This window comes from Zootoca vivipara, chromosome 9, assembly GCF_965207765.1.
Source record: "Zootoca vivipara chromosome 9, rZooViv2.hap1.1, whole genome shotgun sequence".
Lineage (NCBI taxonomy): Eukaryota > Metazoa > Chordata > Lepidosauria > Squamata > Lacertidae > Zootoca > Zootoca vivipara.
The window spans coordinates 15,770,736-15,793,187 of NC_142592.1; the positions used below are offsets into that span (position 1 = coordinate 15,770,736).

General features: G+C 45.1%; 1 protein-coding gene across 1 annotated transcript; it reads right to left on the reverse strand.

Annotated features, from left to right (window-relative positions):
* Positions 1 to 8,070: 8,070 nt before the first annotated feature.
* On the reverse strand, positions 8,071 to 14,195 carry LOC118091107 (hyaluronidase-4-like). Its single transcript, XM_060279420.2, has 3 exons — positions 13,242 to 14,195; positions 11,819 to 11,908; positions 8,071 to 8,502 (listed from the first exon to the last, which is right to left on the reverse strand). Exons 1-3 carry the CDS (start codon positions 14,193 to 14,195, stop codon positions 8,071 to 8,073), a joined length of 1,476 nt encoding a protein of 491 aa, XP_060135403.2.
* Positions 14,196 to 22,452: the final 8,257 nt, after the last annotated feature.

Below are 22,452 nucleotides of genomic sequence, written 5' to 3' on the forward strand. Positions count from 1 at the left end.
AGACTACAATCTGGCACAACGTGGAACTACTCAAATGGCGACAGACGTTGGAGAAGGAGTGGCTGTTGCCCACACAGATGCAGATTTGTGGCATGTGGATGCAGTGGAAATGGCACAAAATGGCAAACCTTGTTGGGCGACATCAGGCCACAACTTTATTGATTACGCAGCAGGTAGTGACAGGAGGGAGCAGCAGTAAATCACACCGAGTGAGTTGTACTTAACTCTTTATTAGAGAAACCAGATCTACACAGGAGTCTCAGGCCTAATGAGCACAGCGACTCATCTCTGTCATGTCTTGCCCCCATGAAGCAGTTGCCAAGACTAAAGGTCCCCACCTCCCCACAGTGGCCTATGTGTCCTCCTCTCCATGTGCTTTTTCCACGCAATCAGAGACTGTGCCTGCCTGCCTGCCTTTGCTCCTCCTGCTTCATGCCTCTCCTGGTCCGGGGGGGGGAGGGGAGTTCAGATCCTATCCAATAATAATAATAATAATAATAATAATAATAATAATAATAATAATTTATTATTTATACCCTGCCCATCTGGCTGGGTTTCCCCAGCCACTCTGGGTGGCTTCCAACAGAAAAATAAAACACAGTAATCTATTAAACATTAAAAAGCCTCCCTAAACAGGGCTGCCTTCGGATGTCTTCTAAAAGTCTGGTAGTTGTTTTTCTCTTTGACATCTGATGGGAGGGGCGCCACTACCGAGAAGGCCCTCTGCCAGTGACATTTCTACCAGACTAAGTTGTGATAGGGGGCTAAGCATGCCTAAAATGATGAAGCACTCATTGAGGGAAGGGCAGAATAGCTCTCAAACCAGAGCCAGCTGAGGTTGGGAGGGGGAAATTCTTATCCGGCCCAGTCAACCAGGGACCCAGGAGCCCAGTGGGGCCCTAACACCAAAGGATGGGAAAGCTCACGTTTCTTTTTAATGTACCTGGCCCCTTCTACCATCTCGCAAGATCATATGAGGTGATGAGAATTCCCACGGGATCTTGCAAGAGTGTTGGAATGTTGAATCCCTTCCCCCACCTCCCCCTGCACCACTGTGTTGTTGGCCACAGGTGCCTCAGCACCGCTGCCCTGGGTCTATGAGTCCTGGGTCTCGTAAGTCTTCTTCCTCTGTGTCATCCCTGGGGATCCTTGGGCTGATGCCTCCCAGCACTCCTCATCATCCATCCAGTCCAGGCACCCCCAAACTTAGGCCCTCCAGATGTTTTGGACTACAATTCCCATCTTCCCCGACCACTGGTCCTGTTAGCTAGGGATCATGGGAGTTGTAGGCCAAAACATCTGGGGGGCCGCAGTTTGGGGATGCCTGATCCAGTCCCTGAAACCACGTCTCACCCCTCCCCTTCTCCTTCTTGGTAACACCAACAAACTATGGCATAGGGAAGTCAGGAGAACAACAGAGTCCCAGTTGCTACTGGGAATATCTCAACTACATAAGAGCAGGGCTGGATTTCGGTTTGATGAGGCCCTAAGCTACTGACGGTAATGGGGCCCTTCATATGTCCAGCTGTCCTTTGTCAACAACAAATTGTCACTGTTTTTTGTGTTGAATATATGCTACGTGCTAATTTATGGACCTAATAGCCATGCAACCAGTCCTTGCAGAATGTAGGCACCCTATATGTAGAAATGAGCAAACCAGTGATATTTTAGGGAGCAGGCTAGCAGGCTTACATCATGTTGCTGTATGTAGGTTTTATTTTATTTGTTTTTTTATCCTATATTTTGGAAATGTATATCCAGGTTTTTTTCCTTCAATTTTTTTGCCCCCCCCAAGAGAGTGTGTCCCTAAGCTGTAGCTTGTTTAGCTTATACAGTGGTACCTCGGTTTGTGACCGCAATCCGTTCCGCGGAGGCGGTCGCTCACCGAAGCAGTCGCTCCCCGAAGGCACGCTCCTGCGCATGCACGAAGCACCGATAGAGCGCTTCTGCGCGCACACACGCTGCACAGATCGCTTCTGCGCATGTGTGAGCTGCACAGATCGTGTCTGCGCATCCGACACCAAGGAACCCTGATGTAAACACTTCCGGGTCTGTGCCGGTCGCTCGCCGAAGCAGTCGCAAACAAAGGTAGGCGTAAACCGAGGTTTGGCTGTACGTAAATACGGCACTGCATAAAAGTATGGCAAATTTCCAGCATACAGGACCAACCCTAACAATTGACAGTGTGTGATAGTCACTTCAGCCACCTGATTTGGGGTGTCATGTATATGCAGTAAATTATTAGTTACTTTATTTTTTATTTTATTTTTACTTTCAAGAGAGAAAGACACACGCAGGATTTTCTGCCTCAGGTGCCAAAATAACTTGACCAGCATTGGGTGCTATGCACCATGATGGGGGAAAGAAACAATTTGCTGCTTTGGCTCAGGCAGCAAAATATCTTAGACTGGCCTTGCTGCCACACATGGGAATCTCACTAACTGGAGTGAGGCAATAACATGAAAGGGTGAAGGAAACGCCAATGTGTTCCTCAGTCTGACTTTAATATGGGTTTAAAAGCATACAAGAAGGAAGCTTTTATAAGAGAAACTGGATACTAAATATATATTGTTTTGCAGGGTGTTTTGGGGGTGAGGGAAATAATTTATAAGCTTCAAAATGACTCTAATTCTCAGAAGCCATGAGCTAAATGTATAGTTTTGGAAGCTTTGGATGTAGCTATTGGAACATAGTGGACCGAAGAAGCCCATGAGAATTCCGATCGATATTTTCAACAGAATCAAAGGCCACGCGTATTAAAAATAAATATAAATCCCCTCTGCAGTGCCTCAGAAACCTCAGCCCATGTTTGTACAATTTCTAGAGTAGCTTTCAAAATGTCCATTTCTTCAGCACAGGAGTTAAAGAATTACTCTCATCCTTCCAAGAGACTGAGGCGCACACAGCTAACTAGTAAGGGAATATGCCTTCTCCAGTTCATATCTTATTAGCGGCGTTTGTCCCTGAGAAGGAGCTGTAGGGGGTTGAGAAATCTGCAGCAAGAGACTGAGATGATTTGGTGAGGTAAAAGCAATCTGGGAGGGAGGGACGGAGGGAGGGAGAAAGCTGTCCACGGAGGAGCCATGGGAAGGCAATGGAAGAGTAAGCAACAGTGTTTTGATTTTTACCTTCATCCACCTCTCAACCTGCAGTGGATCTCTGCAGCTGACTAAGCAGTGATAACCTGGAGGCCTCTAGCTGCATCCAACCAAGTCACAAGCCTAAGAGGCGGATGACCTAATTTCCCACTGATTGTCAGGTTGAGGGGAAAGACTGGGTATTGTCTGTTGTGTAAGGTTTATACTGCTGAGATAAGTTAACTTAACATAGCTGCCAAGTTTTCCCTTTTCTCGCGAGGAAGCCTATTCAGCATAAGGGGAAATCCCTTAAAATAAGGGATAACTTGGCAGCTATGTAACTTAAGGATGTTCACAGAAGGAAAGTTTCTCATCTGCTCCTCATCCCACCCGCTAATCACTGCACAGCCGCTTGCAATCCCAAACAAGGAGAATATTGCAGTAGCTTTCCTAATATAATGCTAGAAGTTCTGTTTTGTAATATTCTTTCACATTGCAGTACCTGTTCCATTACTGAACTGTGGCTTTTTGTCCAATGGACCGGCATGTCATGCTAAATTCCATCCCCACCAGTGAATAATAATAATAATAATAATAATAATAATAATAATAATAATTTATAGCCCACCCATCCAGATGGATTTCCCCAGCCACTCTGGGTGGCTCCCAACAGATTAAAAGCAGAATAAAACATCAAACATTAAAAACCTCCCTGAACAGGGCTGCCTTCAGATGTCTTCTAAAAGTCAGATAGTTGTTTATTTCCTTGACATCTGATGGGCAGTGGTGGAGGAACCCTCTCCAGCACCTGTGCGGACTGTGCATGTGCGGCATCCTGCGCATGCACACTCCATACGGACTGCCGAACATGCGCACTCTGTAAGGGCTGCCACTCAAATGCAGCAGCCTTACGAGCTGCTGCTTCCACAGCATCCATACAGGCTGCCTCGCCACCCATATGGATGGCGTGTGAGAGCGGCAGCCTGTATGGATGCCCCGTGAGTGGCGCTCATACAGACTGTGCATGCCCTCGGCCACTCTACAGCTGGGTGGAGGCAGGCGCCACCTTGTCACCCCTCCCAGAGTGGAACCCGGGGTGGACTGACCCCCGACCCCCCCCCTTCCCATGGCCCTGCTGATGGGAACAAATTCCACAGGGCGGGCACCACTACCGAGAAGGCCCTCTGCCTGGTTCCCTGTAACCAGTGTCGGATTTATGTATAGGCTAAGTAGGCTGACACCTAGGGCCTCTCAATCTCCCACTCCCCACAAGAGATGCTTTGGTGGGGGCTTCTCAACACGGCAGGGCAGAGGCAGGGAGAGACTTCCCACTTAGCCTCAGGCGGCAAAACAGGATGTGCCATCCCTGCTTGGACTACTGCAATGCGCTCTACGTGGGGCTACCTTTGAAGGTGACCCGGAAACTGCAATTAATCCAGAATGCGGCAGCTAGACTAGTGACTGGGAGTGGCCGCCGGGACCACATAACACCGGTCCTGAGAGATCTACACTGGCTCCCAGTACATTTCCGAGCACAATTCAAAGTGTTGGTACTGACCTTTAAAGCCCTAAACGCCCTCGATCCTGTATACCTAAAGGAGCGTCTCCACCCCCATCGTTCGGCCCGGACACTGAGATCCTGCACCGAGGGCCCTCTGGCGGTTCCCTCATTGCGAGAGGTGAGGTTGCAGGGAACCAGACAGAGGGCCTTCTCAGTAGTGGCACCCGCCCTGTGGAACGCCCTCCCAGCAGATGTCAATAAGCAATTATTTTACTTTGAGAAGACAACTGAAGGCGGCCCTGTTTAGGGAAGTTTTTAATGTTTGATGCTGTACTGTTTTTAATATTCGGTTGGAAGCCGCCTAGAGTGGCTGGGGAAACCCAGTCAGATGGGCAGGGTATAAATAATAAATTATTATTATTATTATTATTATTATTATTATTATTATTATTATTATTATTATTATTTCCAGGGTCCAAAGAAGACTTCTTTAAAAACAGCCATAATGTGACCCCCTTAAGAGGATCAGGGCAGGAATGCCAGTTCTTTGGGGGAAATCCATGCAATTGGCTGACATCCATGTGGTTGGACCATTTAATTCTACCTGCAGCGGGGTGTAAAATTGCCCCTGGTTACATTGCAGGATTAGGCCAATGAGCAAATCTCACCATTATTTATGCGCAAATGAGATTTCTCAAGATCTTGCTTTGCCTTCCTAAATAAATTTTAAAAAAGAGATATGTGCTAAAACACCTGTGTGGGCATGCCACAGAGGAAGGGGGCGGTGCGCTTTAAGATACAGGTAGAAATTAGGGTGGGGGGGGGGAACAATGTTTATGTTCAGTTGTGAAAGATCTTTAAATTTCATCTCTTTGCTGCCCTCTAGTGATTTGACTTTTTGATCGGTTTCTGTATTTCACAATCTTTTGAGATGGTTTTTCTGAGAGAGAGCTGGTAGTACATTTCACTCTTAACAATAAGGGGGGGGATTACCCAGGAGGAGGTCATCACCCCTGTTTCCCCTGTAGCTGATCTTAGCAGGCCTCCTTTGGCTATGAGAGGAGACATGTTGATTGGGGGTGTATACAAATTCAGTAAACAAATGAAAATGAATGAAAAGTGCTTTGAATTCCATAGATTCCATAGATTCATAGAATTGGAGGGGGCTTTGCAAGGCAGCTCATCTGTGCCCCTGCCCTGTGAAGCCAGAGCAATACCAACAGATGTCTCTATGCAGGCGAGAGACCACCACTTCTTATAAAGTGAAAATCCGGAGGGGGCAAAATTGTTGAGCTTTCCTTGCAAAGACATCAAAACTTCCGACATGGGTTGCCACATGCCAGGGTTTTCACTGGCATTTTACCAATTTTAAGAAATTCCGCCCAGACACTATTTCCGGCAGATAAATCCCAGATATGTCCAGGAAATTCTGGACATACGGCAGCCCTAAAAGTGGTCAATTACTATCAATATATTTCTCTTTCTGTAACTGAAGTCCATTAAATCGAGTCCTGTTTGGAGAGAAGCATTCCCATAATTTAGTAAATTAAACACCCACATTTACACACACACGGAGAGAGAGTTTGATGGTGTGTGTTTAGTAGCGTCCTAATGCTACCTTGCCAATTACATGCCTCCGCCAATTCATCAAGTAATTCATTATTTGTTCTTTTTACAGCATCAGTCAATCACAACCCCGTCGAATACTCAAGCTGACTTACAACCAAGCAGTCTAATGATTGTAATGTCACAATTAAGCTTGAGTTAATTAATCTCCCAATTAAGCTGATGATAGTTTGCAGCCCCAATTTATAGAGGGGCTTGAAAAGACATGCCCCCACCCCCACCCCAAAGGATGGGGATATTCATAATGAATTTGCTGGATCATAAAACTGTTCATCTTTTCCCTCTTTGTTAGATCAATATTTATTTCGCGGTTAATAAAAGTCTTTGTAATATTGCACGAAGAATCATGGCAGCTATAGAACACAGCAGGGGGAAAAGTGCTGAGCTTCCTAAATAGATTTTTTTTTTTTGTAACATCCGAATGTTTTAGGAGTGATGATATACCTTCCTGTTTTAATACAGATAATGTTATAATTCTTGAAAATATTAAACCATCTGGCATTGTTTAGATGTTGTTGTTGTTTAGTCGTTTAGTCGTGTCCGACTCTTCGTGACCCCATGGACCATAGCACGCCAGGCACTCCTGTCTTCCACTGCCTCCCGCAGTTTAGATGTAAGGATTTAACTTTTTCCAGTTTTTCAAAAGGGCCTCAAACACTAGACAAATTCAAATTATATCATTTTCCTGTCTTGGACAAGGAGTTAATCCTATTGAAAGCAATGCAGCTTGCTTCTGAGTAGACATGTTGAGGGTTGCAGTGTACCCCACCGAGACTGCAACACGGGGAAAGATATTTGCTTGTTTCTCTGGGACAGTCACACACATATAAATACAGTGGCTTAGATCCTAAGAAAAATTAACTTAAGGTTTACAGAAAGATTGTTTTCTGCCCCCTCCTTCTGGCTGGAGGGCCAAATTTGCTGGGAGATAGGGCTGCCCACTATGACATCAGCTGATGCTTCACTTTGAAACCCTGATTTTCATGTCCTGAAAGCATGTTGTGGCTCATGGGTGTAGGCATGGGGGGCAGGAGGGGGCAGTTGCCCCCCCTAGAAGCAGGGCCACTGGCCAGCCTGCCCCGCTGCCCGCTGCCGCCCGGTGCCATCTCCCTTCTCCCTGGCTGGCTGTGGGGCGGGTGGAGGGAAAGCCCCAGAGCCGCGCAAAGCATTTGGCTGGCTTTCCCTCCGCCCGCCCCACAGCCAGCCAGGGAGAAGGGAGATGTCCCTTCTAGCCGGCTGGTTGCGGGGCGGGTGGAGGGAAAGCCAAACACTCTGCACAGCTCTGGGGCTTTCGCGGAGGGGGAGGAGGAGATCGGAACAGCCCGATTTCGGGCTGATCCTGGCGCCCCCTCGCCCCTGCCGATCGTGGAGGGGGAGGAGGGGGTCGGAGCAGCCCGATTTCGGGCTGATCCTGGCGCCCCCTCGCCCCTGAACGACCATGGCTTTCCTTGCCCCACTGTGGCTCCTCCCCCCCATGCCTTGGACCCGTCCCTTGCCCCTTGCCCCCCCTAGTTTTGATCCTGGCTATGCCCCTGTTGTGGCTCTGTTTAAAAGCCCATTGAGCAACAGCCCCACACTGCTCTTTAAATCTCTAAATCCCAGAGGTTCAAAGAACAGAACAGGGTTGTTTGCCGAAGGGCTTTTAAACAGCCCCATCTTGCAGCATCCAGTTTTGGAGGGTCTGTCTCCATTTTAACTGCAGTTTCAGTGGAGACCACTTCTCCCTCCTGGATGAAAGCATAGTCTCTCCCCCCATCAGCTGCTCCAGCAAGCAAATAATCAGGAGATCACTTTAAGTGCTCAAGTGTAAAAGTGCATAGGGCAACTGATTTTTAATTCCTCCGATGTGACAGAACTTTGAGGGACTCACTGCAATTTGATCCTTAGGACGGAAGTCTCAGGCATTAAAAATAATAAAGAAGTCAAATTTATCACAACTACCATTCCAGATGGGAGTAAATTGGCAGAATGTCCCAGTTGGCTCCCCGTGGTCTTCATTTCCCTGCAATCAGCACCTTCAAACCCTTGGTAACAATGGCAGGCGAATTTCTCTGCCATTATTCGAAGGTCCACAGGCGATGCTTCCCCTCTCACAGTAAAGCCCAGGCCGCCTGACGCTTCTATTAGAAAGTTCTGAGGATTTAAATGGAGGTAATCCAAGGCTTTCCAGTTCCTTCGAACACACCTCCCATTGTTGTGACAAAGATGCCAGCTGCACACCTCGGCCGCTTTGGTTACGTTGATGATGTAGAAGCCCAGCTCGGAAGCAACAAATTGTTTCACCTTTGTGCAGTTGACCTGGATGGAGCAAGAAGAAAAAATAAGAGGTTGCAAATTGTGTGAAGGCATGCCCAATACCTTCTCAATTAACATCAATTCAGCATAGTAAAAGGGTGCTTGTATTGCATGACACCTCAAAAGTCCATGAGCTCAGTAGAAACTTTTCGATTTTTAACAATCCATTTCCAGATGAATTTGACGTTTCTCCTGCCAATCGGATGCTCTTACATAAGGAAGAGCAAGTCTCCTGATTCCTTAGCAGTTGGGAAGGAAAAATTGATTTTGGCAGGCAAGGCTTGGCGTGAAAGGGTCAGAAAAGCTGCAGCTACTGTAATTTCCTTTTCTAGGCAATTTTGAAGATACAGAAGACGGAAGTATAGTTATGTTCATTGTGAACATTATGAAAAGTGCAGAATAAAACACAATGGAGGGTGGGTGAGGATGGGACATAAAAGGAAAGTATGGTTTGCGTGTGTGGACCTTTTAACCACCACCCTGAAATAAATTCAGACAACACTCACATTTTAGTTTGGTTTTTGGCAGAATTCAGGCCACAACTTTATTGACTACAGTACAATCAAGTGAGTGGTTGCATAGGCTCTAGTTCGACTACCTGCACCCTTGCAGGTAGTTCTGACCCTGGGTACCAACTTTGGGTCAGCCTCGGGTGAACACCTGGGACAGTGGCAAGCAGGGGGGTCTACTGGACCTCCATCCAGATGTCCCCTGGACTCTGGCTCCGGGCACAACCCCTCACAGGGAAGACCAACCATGAGTCCGTGGATTCCTTTAGAGGAATACCCAATGCATATGGATGGCTAGCCATCCTGCCCCCCCCATCACCTGAACCAGAGCCTATCTGCAAACTTATAAGTTGTGACGATTTGCTATGCGGCAGGCGAAACACAAATGGCACCAGCCAATCAGCCAAGTGGGGAAAGTTCCTGCCGTGCCCCTGTCCCAACGGCAGGCGACACACGACGGCATAGCAAGGTCAAGCGCAAGCCCTAAATATAGGGAGAGGTGGGCGGGTCTTCCGATGCACTGAGCCCAAAAGAGGAAACTCAGGGACGCGTGCATGGGCTTAAATAGAGGTCCCTCGATTGCTTCGACTGGCGCCCCTCTGGCTCAATTGCACCCAGGATTGAGGGACCTCCAATAGGGTGCTGTGGCTATCCAAACAACACAGGGTCTGGTTGCCATGTTGCACTGCAACACGTGCCCTTTTGTTAGGGAGGACCTGATTACTCTTAAGACAAAGATTACACTGATTTGTTTTGGTTAAGTCATAGCTGTTTTGCTGTTCAGTGCTTAAGGTTTTGTTTTGTTTTTTACTATCTTTTTTATATATACTTTTTGTACCGCTGCAACACTACTGAATGACAAGCTGCATTTGTTTAAATTATCTCATCTACTCAGGTATAAAAACTATAGGAGCCATATGCTACAAGGTCAGGCCTTATGATTTTGAGCCTTAGAATTAGCAGGGGGACCCTATTGGTGCTGCCACCCTTATTTCCTGACTAGATGGCATTGATCACTGGCGCCAACTATAGGGGGCCCTTGGGGCACAAGCACCCACAATGTGGCTTCCGGGGTCACTGTGATGCGCATGATGTCATGACATCACGGCACAACGTGACGTCATGATGTCACGTCACACGCCGCTGGGCACCCATAACCTGGGGCTCATGTTGGCACCCCTGGCATTGATTGACCCACAACAGGACCTTCTTGGTAGTGGCCCCACTTACAGAATGCTCTTCCTGGAGAGGTGCATTGTAACATTTAGGCAGAAATTGAAAACATTCCTCTTCACTCTAGCATTTGTTGGCTGACAGAGATTGTTTCTGACAACTTTGAAATTACTACTTGTGAGGTAATTTGGGGGGAGTTGTGTGTATTTTTTTTAAAAAGGTACTGTTTTTATTGTTTTGTTGTTTGCTATTCTAGGCTTCTTTGGAAGAGTGGAATGAAAATCTAACAACAACAGCAGCAACAACAACAACACTGCCTCTGGACGCTAGCAGAACCAGTGGTTAAGGGGATGAGGGCTGTAGTCCAACAACAGCTGTAGACCCAAGTTTGAGATCCATTGCTCTAGATTTTGCTGGACTACAAGGCCCATAATCTATGGCCACTGGCCATCCTGGTGGGTGTTGGAGCCCAACAACATCTGGTGGGCCATAGGCTGCCTACCTCTGTTCTAGAAGATAGGGCTGGAAAAACCAATCCAAGCTAAGCAAACTAAAGGAATTAGATAACAGATGATATATGGAGGTAAGGGAAGTGGGGGCAATCAATAGTTGAAGTGGGGAACAAGGCAAGAAGCAATAAAAGTATATACAGTGGTACCTTGGTTTTCAAACACTTTGGTTCTCAAACTCCGAAAACCCAGAAGTAAGTGTTCTGCTTTTCGAACGATTTTTGGAAGTTGAACGTCCGATGTGGTTGTCGGTTATTGCTTCAGGGGCGCCTGCACCAATCAGAAGTTGTGCCTTGGTTTTTGAACATTTCGGAAGTCAAACGGACTTCCAGAATGGATTAAGTTTGGTGCTTTTGTTTTTGCTATTTATTTTGCGTTTTTGTTTTTGAGGCTTTTTCGGTTAATTTGTTTTTGTGACTGTGTGGAACCCAGTTCAGCTACTGTTTGATTGATTGTGTGACTGCGGAAATGGATAAAAGCCCCCCCCCCCAACATCCAAACAATGACTATCATCAGTGCAGGGAAGAAAAAAATAAAATTTTCATTTTTATCATCTACAATACTGTCTTATTTATTTTATAATACAGTATATTGATTATTGCTTTCATTTTATGGATCAATGGTCTCGTTAGACAGTAAAATTCATGTTAAATTGCTGTTTTTAAAAGTCTGGAACAGATTCATTCATTTTGCATTACATGCCTTGGTTTTGGAACGTTTTTATTTTGGAACAGACTTCCGAAACAGATTAAGTTTGAGAACCAAGGTACCACTGTATTGCAGATGACCTGCCTTGTTGACTATAAGAAGAAAGTTGCCTTCTCTTACTTCAAGTATCTGTCCATCTGGGCAAAAAGACATGTCAATTCTTAAACAGAAACAGTTATTCAAAACTTAGATCCAGCTCTTAGAATCAGCCACTCTCTCCTTCCTATTGGTGACCCGTGAAGACATTCTAGCACCAGCCAAGAAGAAATTCCATATGCTATTGACAGGCTAGCTATTCATGAGTTGTCAGATAAACTGCACCTCAAAAGATAAATAAAATGAATTTCAACTGCATGCAATAGAAATTCTGTCTACTAGATTAAATACTATTCTCAAGGAAGAATCAAGGCATGGGTTTACCTCAGATGACGTTAAATTCATGTCTCCCCAAATAACAATTCCCGCAGCTCCCAAGGCAGCGCTCTCTCCAATAGTGCTAACAAGATCTTGCTATATTGGGAACAGAAGGAAACATCATCAGGGTCTATTACTGTTTTCTCGCAACAAATTTTGCTCAAGATGGGGAAACGGGTAGTTTAAAAACTGATAATTGGGCCATGTGGACAAGGGGCTACTCTTCAAAGAACTAGTCTACAGCCTAGTAGTAGGTTTACTTGTCTCTCTCAAAAATCAAAGAAAACCATAATCCAAATATTATAAACTAATGCCTATTGTTTCTGGGACTTCTTTTTTAGAATTGTAAAACTGGAATAATGACTTATTTGGGTCCCCCCCTGTATTTCTGTACTCTGAGGTCACATTTCCCATAATGCAGCAGGGGGCCTGTTGTTGTATTGGAAGGTCTTGGTGCGAACTGTAACACTCAAAATCTCCACTCCTTCCTGGAATTGCCTTAAATATAGCAAACCAAGGCCTATAACAGGGGTCCCCAGACTTACTGGCGTTTGGGCCGGTTCCCACCGCGCCGATCGCGCGGCGGGCCGGAGGGCGGGGGAGCGCGCGCCTGTGCGGGCCAGCGGGCAGGGGAGTGCAACGGCGCGCTTCCCGGGTGGAAAAAGCGCCGAAAATCCGTTGTGCGCATGCGCGTGGGCCTCCCCCGACCCGGAAGTGCACCAGAAATGACTTCTTCCGGGTCGGGAGAGGCCCATGCGCATGCGCAGAAAGGATTTTCGGCGCTTTTTTCCCAACCCGGAAGAGCGCTGCCGCGCTGCGCGCCATAAGAGCGGGCGGCGGCAGGCGGCGGGGGTCGTCGCGGGCCGGATTGGCAGGCTAATTGGGCCGCATCCGGCCCCCGGGCCGTAGTCTGGGGACCCCTGGCCTATAATATGCTCTTCTCATCTATTTCCCCAGCTTAGTGAAAACCTCCGTTTTAAAAACCATTTGTAACAGTCTAAATACTCTGGGGAAGAGTGCAAAATGAAGTTTGTTAACGCAGTCAACTCAAATAAAGGATTACGCGCCCAAGTCTGTCACTTCCTTTTTTTCTAATACACTAAACCTTTGAAAGCCTGCCAGCACAAGTAGATACTGTAAATAGGTACCGCTGCAGCGGGAAGGTAAACAGCTTTTCCGTGCATTCTGGTTTCCATCACAGTGTCCCATTGCACCAGAAGAGGTTTAGCCATGCTGGCCACATGACCCAGAAAGCTGTCTGTGAACAAACGCCAGCTCCCTAAGCCTGAAAGCGAGATGAGCGCTGCAACCCCATAGTCACTTTTGACTGGATTTAACCATCCAGGGGTCCTTTAACTTTTTATTTTAACTTATGCTAAACCGGGTCTAACATAGCGGTTGCTACTCCCCCCACCCCCAAATAGCTTACCTTGGAAAGAAATAGCAAAGGTTCGTCCCTATAGTCTAGTCGGGTATATACAAAGACAGGGAGAGCGTAACCATGTGATGTCATCATGGAAATCCTCATAGATTCGTTCACCCTAAACTGTGAAAAGCGTAAGATGTTTTCACTGTTCCCAAGGCATTTCTTAATGCCAATGGAAGGATACAGGGCTGCGCTGCTGTTCCACAGCCATGACAGTTCATTGTTCCTCAAAACCTCATTTTCTGGACAGGAGCCACTGTAGTTCTGGTCATGGAAATTGTAATTGTGGCAATCAGGATACAAGTAGTATCCCCACAGGCCCTTGGGCCTACTTTTAATGCCCAGCTCAATTGTCTCTTTCATGAACGCCTTAGCACATTGCTCAAAGGAAAGCTTAGCTAGACGCTCAACGGCGTTTGCCGAAACATTTTCGTGCATTTCGGAAATTAGTTTTCTCGACTGCCTCCTGTAAATATCCTTTGTATTCCAGTTTCGGTCCCATTGCGGTCTCCAGTGTTCCCAGTCTATGACTGCTAGCCCAGTGAAATCTTTATCGGGAATGTAGTAGTCAATGTCTTGGAGAGCTTTTTCCAGATGCATTTGCAAGCTGAAATTCTGAGGGAGGCCGCCATTGACAGGGGTTTCCTGTGGTGTGTACCACGGATAATATCCTAGCCTGTTGACGTAAAATATTGTCACGTTCTGCCCTCTTGCTTTGGCAAACGGGCTTCCAGTCACGTGGAACATTTCCAGGTTAATTGTTACGTTGTATCGGATTGAGCAATGATCTGTCGGCGCATTCCAGGCGGCTACAAAAGGCTTCCTTCGGAAAACAGGGAGCTGAGCTGGCTTCATGGCGAAAGTGGAACTCCACACAAATGTCATATGTATCCAAGTTGTGAAGTGGACCTGCTGGATAATAAAGAGCAATATTTGGGTTTTCAACATGGCTGCCATAATAGGGAAAGCTTTTGCAAGTACATCTCTCAACTTTACTAAGTGCAAAGTAAAATAAAATGAGAATTCCCTGGTTCTGAATGGGGTAACTGTGCCCCTGAAGGACCAGGTGCGCAGCCTGGGAGTCATTTTGGACTCACAGCTGTCCATGGAGGTGCAGGTCAATTCTGTGTCCAGGGCAGCTGTCTATCAGCTCCATCTGGTACGCAGGCTGAGACCCTACCTGCCTGCAGACTGTCTAGCAAGAGTGGTGCATGCTCTAGTTATCTCCCGCTTGGACTACTGCAATGCGCTCTACGTGGGGCTACCCTTGAAGGTGACTCGGAAACTACAACTAATCCAGAATGCGGCAGCTAGACTGGTGACTGGGAGCGGCCGCCGAAACCACATAACACCGGTCTTGAAAGATCTACATTGGCTCCCAGTACGTTTCCAAGCACAATTCAAAGTGTTGGTGCTGACCTTTAAAGCCCTAAACAGCCTCGGTCCAGTATACCTGAAGGAGCGACTCCACCTCCATCGTTCTACCCGGACACTGAGGTCCAGCACCGAGGGCCTTCTGGCGGTTTCCCTCGTTGCGAGAAGCCAAGTTGCAGGGAACTAGGCAGAGGGCCTTCTCGGTGGTGGCGCCTATTTTGTGGTTTTATACTCTGATTTTGTTCTGTGAACCGCCCTGAGACCTCTGGGTAGTTCCAAGTTCTAAGTTCAAGTTTATTACAGCCATAGGCCCATATCTACATAACAATACAGCATTCATTATACAACTAACAAAACAATTTGATAAATTTAAAGCAGCAAACAAATTAAATAAAAATGAGATTAAAATTAATTCAATTAAAACAACCAAATTCAATAAAATACACATCATCCAAACCATAATTCAGCTTCTACCAAATAAAATTGTAAATGCACAGCACAGTTCTAGGTCCCTTTAGTAAGTGTTCATATTGGTAGACCATCAAAATCATAGAGACCTCTGGGTATACAGCAGTATATAAATGCAATTATTATTAATAATAATAAATTTACAAAGAAAATGGGCCATTGGCATACCCTCCAACATTTCTCTGGTGAAAATAGAGGCCTCCCCTCCAATATTTCTCCAATGGACGTCCTAAGGAAAAGCTGGACACTCTGGGATCAAATCAGAAACCAGGACGGCTTCTGTAAACCTGGGACTGTTCCTGGAAAATAGCATACCCTCCAACAGTTCTCTGATGGAAACAGGGATGCCCTATTATGTTGTTGTTGTTGTTGCTGCTGCTGCTGCTGTTGTTGTTGTTGTTATGCCCTGTCCATCTGACCGGGTTTCCACAGCCACTCTGGGCAGCTTCCAACATATATGAAAACATAAATGTTTTTAAAACATAAATAGACAAAAAAAATTCAACTAGGCACAGGTCTGAACAAGGTTTTGTGGGGTTTTTGAGCTGCCGCTTTCCCTGGGAAAAACCACTGTTTACCATGGAACTAATGTCAACCTGCAGAAAACCCAGGTTGACTATTGTTCCAAATCAGCGGTAAAAAGTGGGCTTCCCCAGGGAAGGTGGCAGGACAAATAAAAAAAACCCAAAATCTGCTTTGGACCCATGCCTGAAAATCACAAATCTGGGCCATGTTGTAGCTGTTCACTGTTGCCACTGGATGTCACTGCCAGTCTATTTCATGTGCCATTTAAATAAAACAAAGCTATTTAAGGGCAATTGTTTGGACTTAGATGAATGTGTTTGTGTTAATTTTAGTTCTTACTAAACAGTAATAACATACCAAAGTGGCATGGGAATGCCTCTGTTTAAAAATATATGGCTTTTTAAACACTGGGTTTTGAAACAGAAAACAAACATTTTCAGAACTGCCCCTGGCGAATGACTCTGACCTCTGTTGTTATGTCAGGGTGGAATAGCTACAAGCAAGCATAGCATCATCTGAGCTTTAGAAATAGATCACATTTTTGACTCCGAGGATAACTCGGCTGTCAAGAGGAATTGATCTACGACACCCAAAGGGAAATGCAATAATTTAAAGCGATGTCATTTGCCATCTGTGGGATCGTAGTGTAGACTTCCTCCCATTATAAGCTCATAGTCAACTTCATATCTTCTGCTTTTTGCTCCAACTGCTATCAACCCCCTTACATCCATTTCCCCAGATTTCATCACAGGGATAAATTGCACGGGATAAACTGTAGCTAACTGCAGAGATTTGCTTTGGTGATCCATGGCTCTGGGAGGTAATGAATTCTGCATTGATAGAATAGCGGCTGTAAGATCTCCTAGATCAAATCCAGCAAGAAAATATACTTTTAAAAGGTGGAGGAGTTCTGAGGAGGGACTGTTGAGTGCTACCTCCTTAAGAAGCAAACCCAGGAATTCTCATGATGAAACAGGCATTGGGTGTGAAAGGGGAGGAATCATTTTTTCACTTCTCCAGCAGAAATGAAATTTAAATCCTAAATTTAACTGGATCGAAACAAAATAAAATAAAAAATCCTTCCAGTAGCACCTGAGAGACCAACTAAGTTTGTCATTGGTATGAGCTTTCATGTGCAAGCACACTTCTTCAGATACTGGATCGTTAACAATCGACAATTCTCTGTTAAGCTGCCATAGTTTTGTAAGCTTTTATAAAACTATACAGTGGAACCTCAGTTTTCAAGTGTCTTGGAAGCCAAACAATTCGGAACAAGAACAGCAAAAACCTGGAAGTAATTGCTTTCGTTTTTAAAAGCGCCTCGGAAGTCGAATAGCTTCCGAGGCGCATTTCTCCATTTTTCCAATGGATTTTGCCGGCCGCCCATTGATCCACAGTTTTAAAAGATTTCGGAAGTCGAAAGCTCATACCTATGACAAACTTGGTTGGTCTCTAAGGTGCTGCTGGAAGGATTTTTTTTAATTTTGTTTCAACTACGTCAGACCAACACGGCTACCTACCTGTAACTGTCTTCCAGAATGGATTACATTCGAAAACCGAGGTTCCACTGTGAATTGCTTGAGACATTTTCTGTAGTAAGTGACGAATACAGTGGTACCTTGGTTGTCTAACAGCTTTGCTCCCGAACAAATCAGCTCCCAAACACCACAAACCCAGAAGTAAGTTTGCAAACGTTTTTTGGAAGTCGAACGTTCACCGCAGCTTCCACGGCTTCCGATTAAATGCAGGGAGCTCTACAGTCAATTGGAAGCCGTGCCTTGGTTTTCAAATGGCAAATAACAATAACAGTAGTTGTTGTTTTCTCCACTCGTAAGTTTTCTGACCTGGTCTTTTCACTGGTATAATGCAATTCCAAACAGGAAGGAGAAATTGTGTGGCTGCTGTGTATGAATTGTCCTAAAAACAGAAGAACACCCCCAGCTATGCTTTTAAGTGTTCTTTAAATTGGTCTTTGAGCAACTGGTTTAAATCTCTCACACACTTTGGGGATTTGTTGTTGTTTAGTCATTTAGTCGTGTCCAACTCTTCGTAGCCCATGGACCGGAGCACGCCAGATATGCCTGTCTTCTACTGCCTCCCGCAGTTTGGTCAAACTCATGTTGGTACCTTCAAGAACACTGTCCAACCATCTCATCCTCTGTCATCCCCTTCTCCTTGTGCCCTCAATCTTTCCCAATATCAGGGTCTTTTCCAGGGAGTCTTCTCTTCTCATGAGGAGATAGGAGGCTTCTCATGGGGATAGGAGGTGCCAAGTTGCACCCAACATTGCCTCATCTCCTGGCTCCCTGGCCTCGTTGCAACTGGTCCTGCAGCAGAAGTGAGCTTGGCAGAGGGGCAACCAGGGCCAAGTTGTGATGGCACTCATAATCCCTGCTCGTCCCGCTCCGGAGAGAGGTGGAGACCTTTTTAGAGGCAGTGATCAAACACAGGCCACTGAATACATAACAGACAGCACTGTTTCAGGGCTGGAAAGGGGGGAGGGGCTATACCTTCATTGCTACTCCAGAAAACTTTATGAGGACCCCAACCTCATGGTATAACACCCCCGGGACACTCTGGACAGTCCTAGCTGCCCCATCGCAATAAAGGTCCTGGGCAGAGGAGGCCAACCATTGGGAAGAGGTCAAGATCGGAGCCTCCTCTGCCCCTCAAGATTGGGAGGGGGGCTCGGCCACATCTCAACAGGCATGTGCGGGGCTGAAGACACCTCAACTGGTGGCTATGTTGGGGTTGTGATCTTGAAAAATAGTGGAATGTTATTGATATGAGTTTGACCAAACTGCGAGAGGCAGGGCAAGACAGGAGTGCCTGGCGTGCTATGGTCCATGGGGTCACGAAGAGTCGGACACGACTAAACGACTAAACAACAACAACATTGATACCTTTTACCTATCAACAACAAAGGATCTTCCCTAAATCATCATGTGCTTCTTCATTTTCCTTTTCAAATGTTCCTGTTCGTAGCCTGGAACAATGCAGCTTCCTATTATCAGTCATCAGTTGTTCACTGCATAACCTCGAGGTGAGTAACTTCTCCCTGTTGTGCTCAAGCCTCAGGGCGCAAGACATTCACTGCAGTGCTTTGCCATTAGGGCATTTTGTCGTTATCTGAGCATCACTTCATTGCATGTGCGGAAAGCTCATGGCATCGCTATGCATTATTCACAGCTAGAAGTAGTGGCAAGAACATTTGTCTTAGCAAGAGGAAGTAGTATTAATGTAGCCCAGCGTAAAAGGGGGGGGGAGGCAGGTCAGTGTTTGAAAAGAATCTGTTGGAGCAGGAGGAAAGAAACACTATGCAAGTCTGCTTAGCATTTTGTGACTAGGGAAAAATTATAATCATTCCAACATGTGTATGAGAGATTACACACACACACCCCATATCTCTCAAAGGTTAGGCACCAGCTGATCAACTGGACAAATCCAGAGTTATACTCTTGAAGTTGATGAAATTATTCAGTAGTTTAATTGGCAGTGATAGGGAATCTCAATTTAAGGTGGGTGCTGATTTAATTTCTGCTACTACATACAGTAAAAGAGAGTGTTGGTAAATCGTGCAGTTTCATGTGTGTGTGCGTGTGCGTGTGTGTGTGTGTGCGTGTGCGTGCGTGTTTGGTCTTTTCCATGGGAATGGAAACTGGAATACAACTGAAACTCAATGTGGCTTAGAGGTTAATCTAAGTGACAGGAGGAACTACGCAGAACAAAGACTAATCTTCTGCTTAGGGGCAAGGTCTCTAAGGGAATAAGGAATAAGAGACATTCCAGAGTGTAATAAATAGAGACAGGGTGAACTACAATTAAATCAAAGTACAGATCAAGAAGGAAAGAATAACTGTGTGTGTTGGGTGAGCCTATACTAGCCAAGAAAAGCATTGCTGAAGAAGTAGGAGTTCAGTAGAAATTAAAGCTACCTATGCATACTTACTTGGGAGAAAGTCCCATTGAGCGCAATACTTCTGAGTAAACCAAAAACACAGCAAACCTTTGAGATTTGCATTTCTATGAATTTTGCAATGCAGTTCCCCAGCCAAGTACAGTGGTACCTCTACTTACGAATTTAATGCGTTCCGAACGCACATTTGTAAGTCAAAACAAATTGTAAGTCGAAGCAACCCTATCTAAAAATTCGTAAGTAGAAAAAATCCTATCTAAACCACATCCAAGATGGTGGACGGAGCTCCATTTGTAAGTAGAAAAATTCGTAAGTAGAGTTATTTGTAAGTAGAGGTACCACTGTAATGTGCACAAATGGGGTAAAATGTGCATGCATATAAATGCATAGGTGAGCGAAAGGAACATGCACAAATGTGTTATATTAGGGGGAATTGCTTTGCAAAAATGCGTAGATTCGTCAAAACTGTGTACCTATATGTTTTTATGAGAAATTCGTACAAAAATGCTGGTGAGTTTTCATAAATGTTTTTATTTTATTTTTATTGTCAATTGCTACAAAAAAGGTGAAAAACTGTGGGGGGGAACTGGATGTAAGGTGGGGGAATGGGAAATTCTCAAAGTGAAATTGGCAGATTCTACCATCCCCCATGGTGACTGAGTCAGACGACATTCCCTGCAGCTGAGGAACTACTGAGGCCCAATAAAGATAGAAAACGTCAGCTGCAAATGTGCATAAGTTAGGGTTGCCATATTTCAAAAAGTAAAAATTGAAGTTTTAAAGCTTTTTTTAAAAAGGAAATTCACCCAAAAAAAATCCCCACTTCTGGTTTTCCTAGACATTTTAACCGACTTCTGAAAATTCCAGCTGGACGCCGCTTTTCGCGGACAAATCCTGGCAATATCTGGAAAATTCCAGACATATGGCAGGCGTAGCATAAGTGCTTGCAAGGGGGACTTTGAATGCGATTGCCAAGTACCAAGTGACCTTGCAGTGAAAATGGCATATGTATTATGCTGTTAATGGGAAAACTATTATGCTGTTAATGGGAAAAGTACTGTTGCCACTTTAAATATTAAAAAAGCAATGCCTGAATCTTACGCAAAAGGTATTGCTGTTTCTTGAAATGTAAAGAGGTAATGTCTTGATCTTGTGCAATAAAATATAAAGAGGTAATGACTTAATCTTATGCAATAAAGGCAAACACTCTTCCCCGAAGCCCATAGAAAGTAATTCAGTACAGATGGATAACAGCTTCCTTGAGATGCACATTCAAATGGGCATATAATACACATCTAGTTTCTGCTCATGGATCTGAATCCAGCAGATGTTCTATGCATGGAATCCTCATTGCATCCTTATCTTGACTGGAGCGACCGTGTATTATAGAAGCTTAGGTTGGTATGCTTGTTGGTGTTTTCCCGAAGCCCCAAATTGTTTCCAGACTCTCATTCTCTGTGTGCAAAACTATCATTTCCAATTTATTTTTAGCACAATGTGTATTTGCAAACACTCCCACTCTCTGAACCTGGCACAGATTGACAGGAAACGACTTTTCCTGTAATGTAAAGAGAAACTTGTTCCCTACATAAAAGCGGTATCTGATTTCCTAATGAATTGTGCTCTGCAAGTGTCTCATTAAAAAATGTTTAGAGTGTGATTGCTAATACAGTATGTGTAACCCTTTGGGGGTATCATTTTTGATCAGTTTAAGGTGCTGAGTCTTTTTTATAACAGGCATAGCCAACCTTGGCTCTCCAGATGTTTTGGAACTACAACTCCCATGATCCCTAGCTAACAGGGCCAGTGGTCAGGGATCATGGGAGTTGTAGTTCCAAAACCTCTGGAGAGCAAATGTTGCCTATGCCTGTTTTATAAGCTACAGCCATACCTTGGTTGTCGAACGGAATCCATTCCGGAAGTCCATTCGACTTCTGAAAACGTTCAGCAACCAAGGCACAGCTTTCGATTGGCTGCAGGAGCTTCTTGCACGGAATCGGAAGTCGTGGAAGCTGCGTCAAACATTCGGCTTCCAAAGGACATTCGCAAAACGGAACACTCACTTCCAGGTTTGCAGCGTTCGGGAGCCAAAACGTTCGACTCGCAAGGCATTCGGGATCCAAGGTACGACTGTATTACTTTCTCATAGTAGAAACTGTGAACTTAGTAACCTGGGAGAGACTGCAATGAACTCAGTGGGACTTGCTTCTGAGTGGACATGTATAGAATTGTACAATTAGCCAGTATTCTAAACTAAGCTACTTTTTGGAATATATTGTACTTGCACTGTACAGATTTTTGGCAATCAGCTATAATTGTAGAGAGTTTGTTATTTCTGTGAGGCAATGAAAATGTACCTCTTATTGCCAGGGATGCCAACTTGAATAAAATATGGGGAGGCAGATAAACCAGTCAAGGAGATTCGTAACTATACAACCTGTAGAAGACATTTGAAGGTAGCCCTGTATAGCGAAACATTTTATTATGTATCTAAATATGTTGGAAGCCACACAGAGTGGCTGGGGCAACCCAGTCAAAGGGGCAGGGTATAAATATTATTATTGTTGTTGTTGTTATTATTATTATTATTATTATTATTATTATTATTATTATTATTTAGGACATCCTTATTTGTTGGAGCGTATGAGTTCAGCTTCAGTAACAAACTATTCAAATGCATTGAATCAAGAAGGTAAACTTTGTCCAAGGATAGACAATCATGCTTCAGGAGGAAACACAATATTCACATGCCTGGTTGAAAGTTAGTCCGGTGCTAGAATATTAGGACTGGAAGGGGAGTCCTGGGTCCAAATCTCCACTCGGTGGACAACGCTTAGGATAGGCTGATGAAGTAGGTTTGCTATCTCCTAGGGGTATTATGAAGATAAAATGGAATTATCCCATGCAAGTTAGACTGAGCTGCTTTGAGGA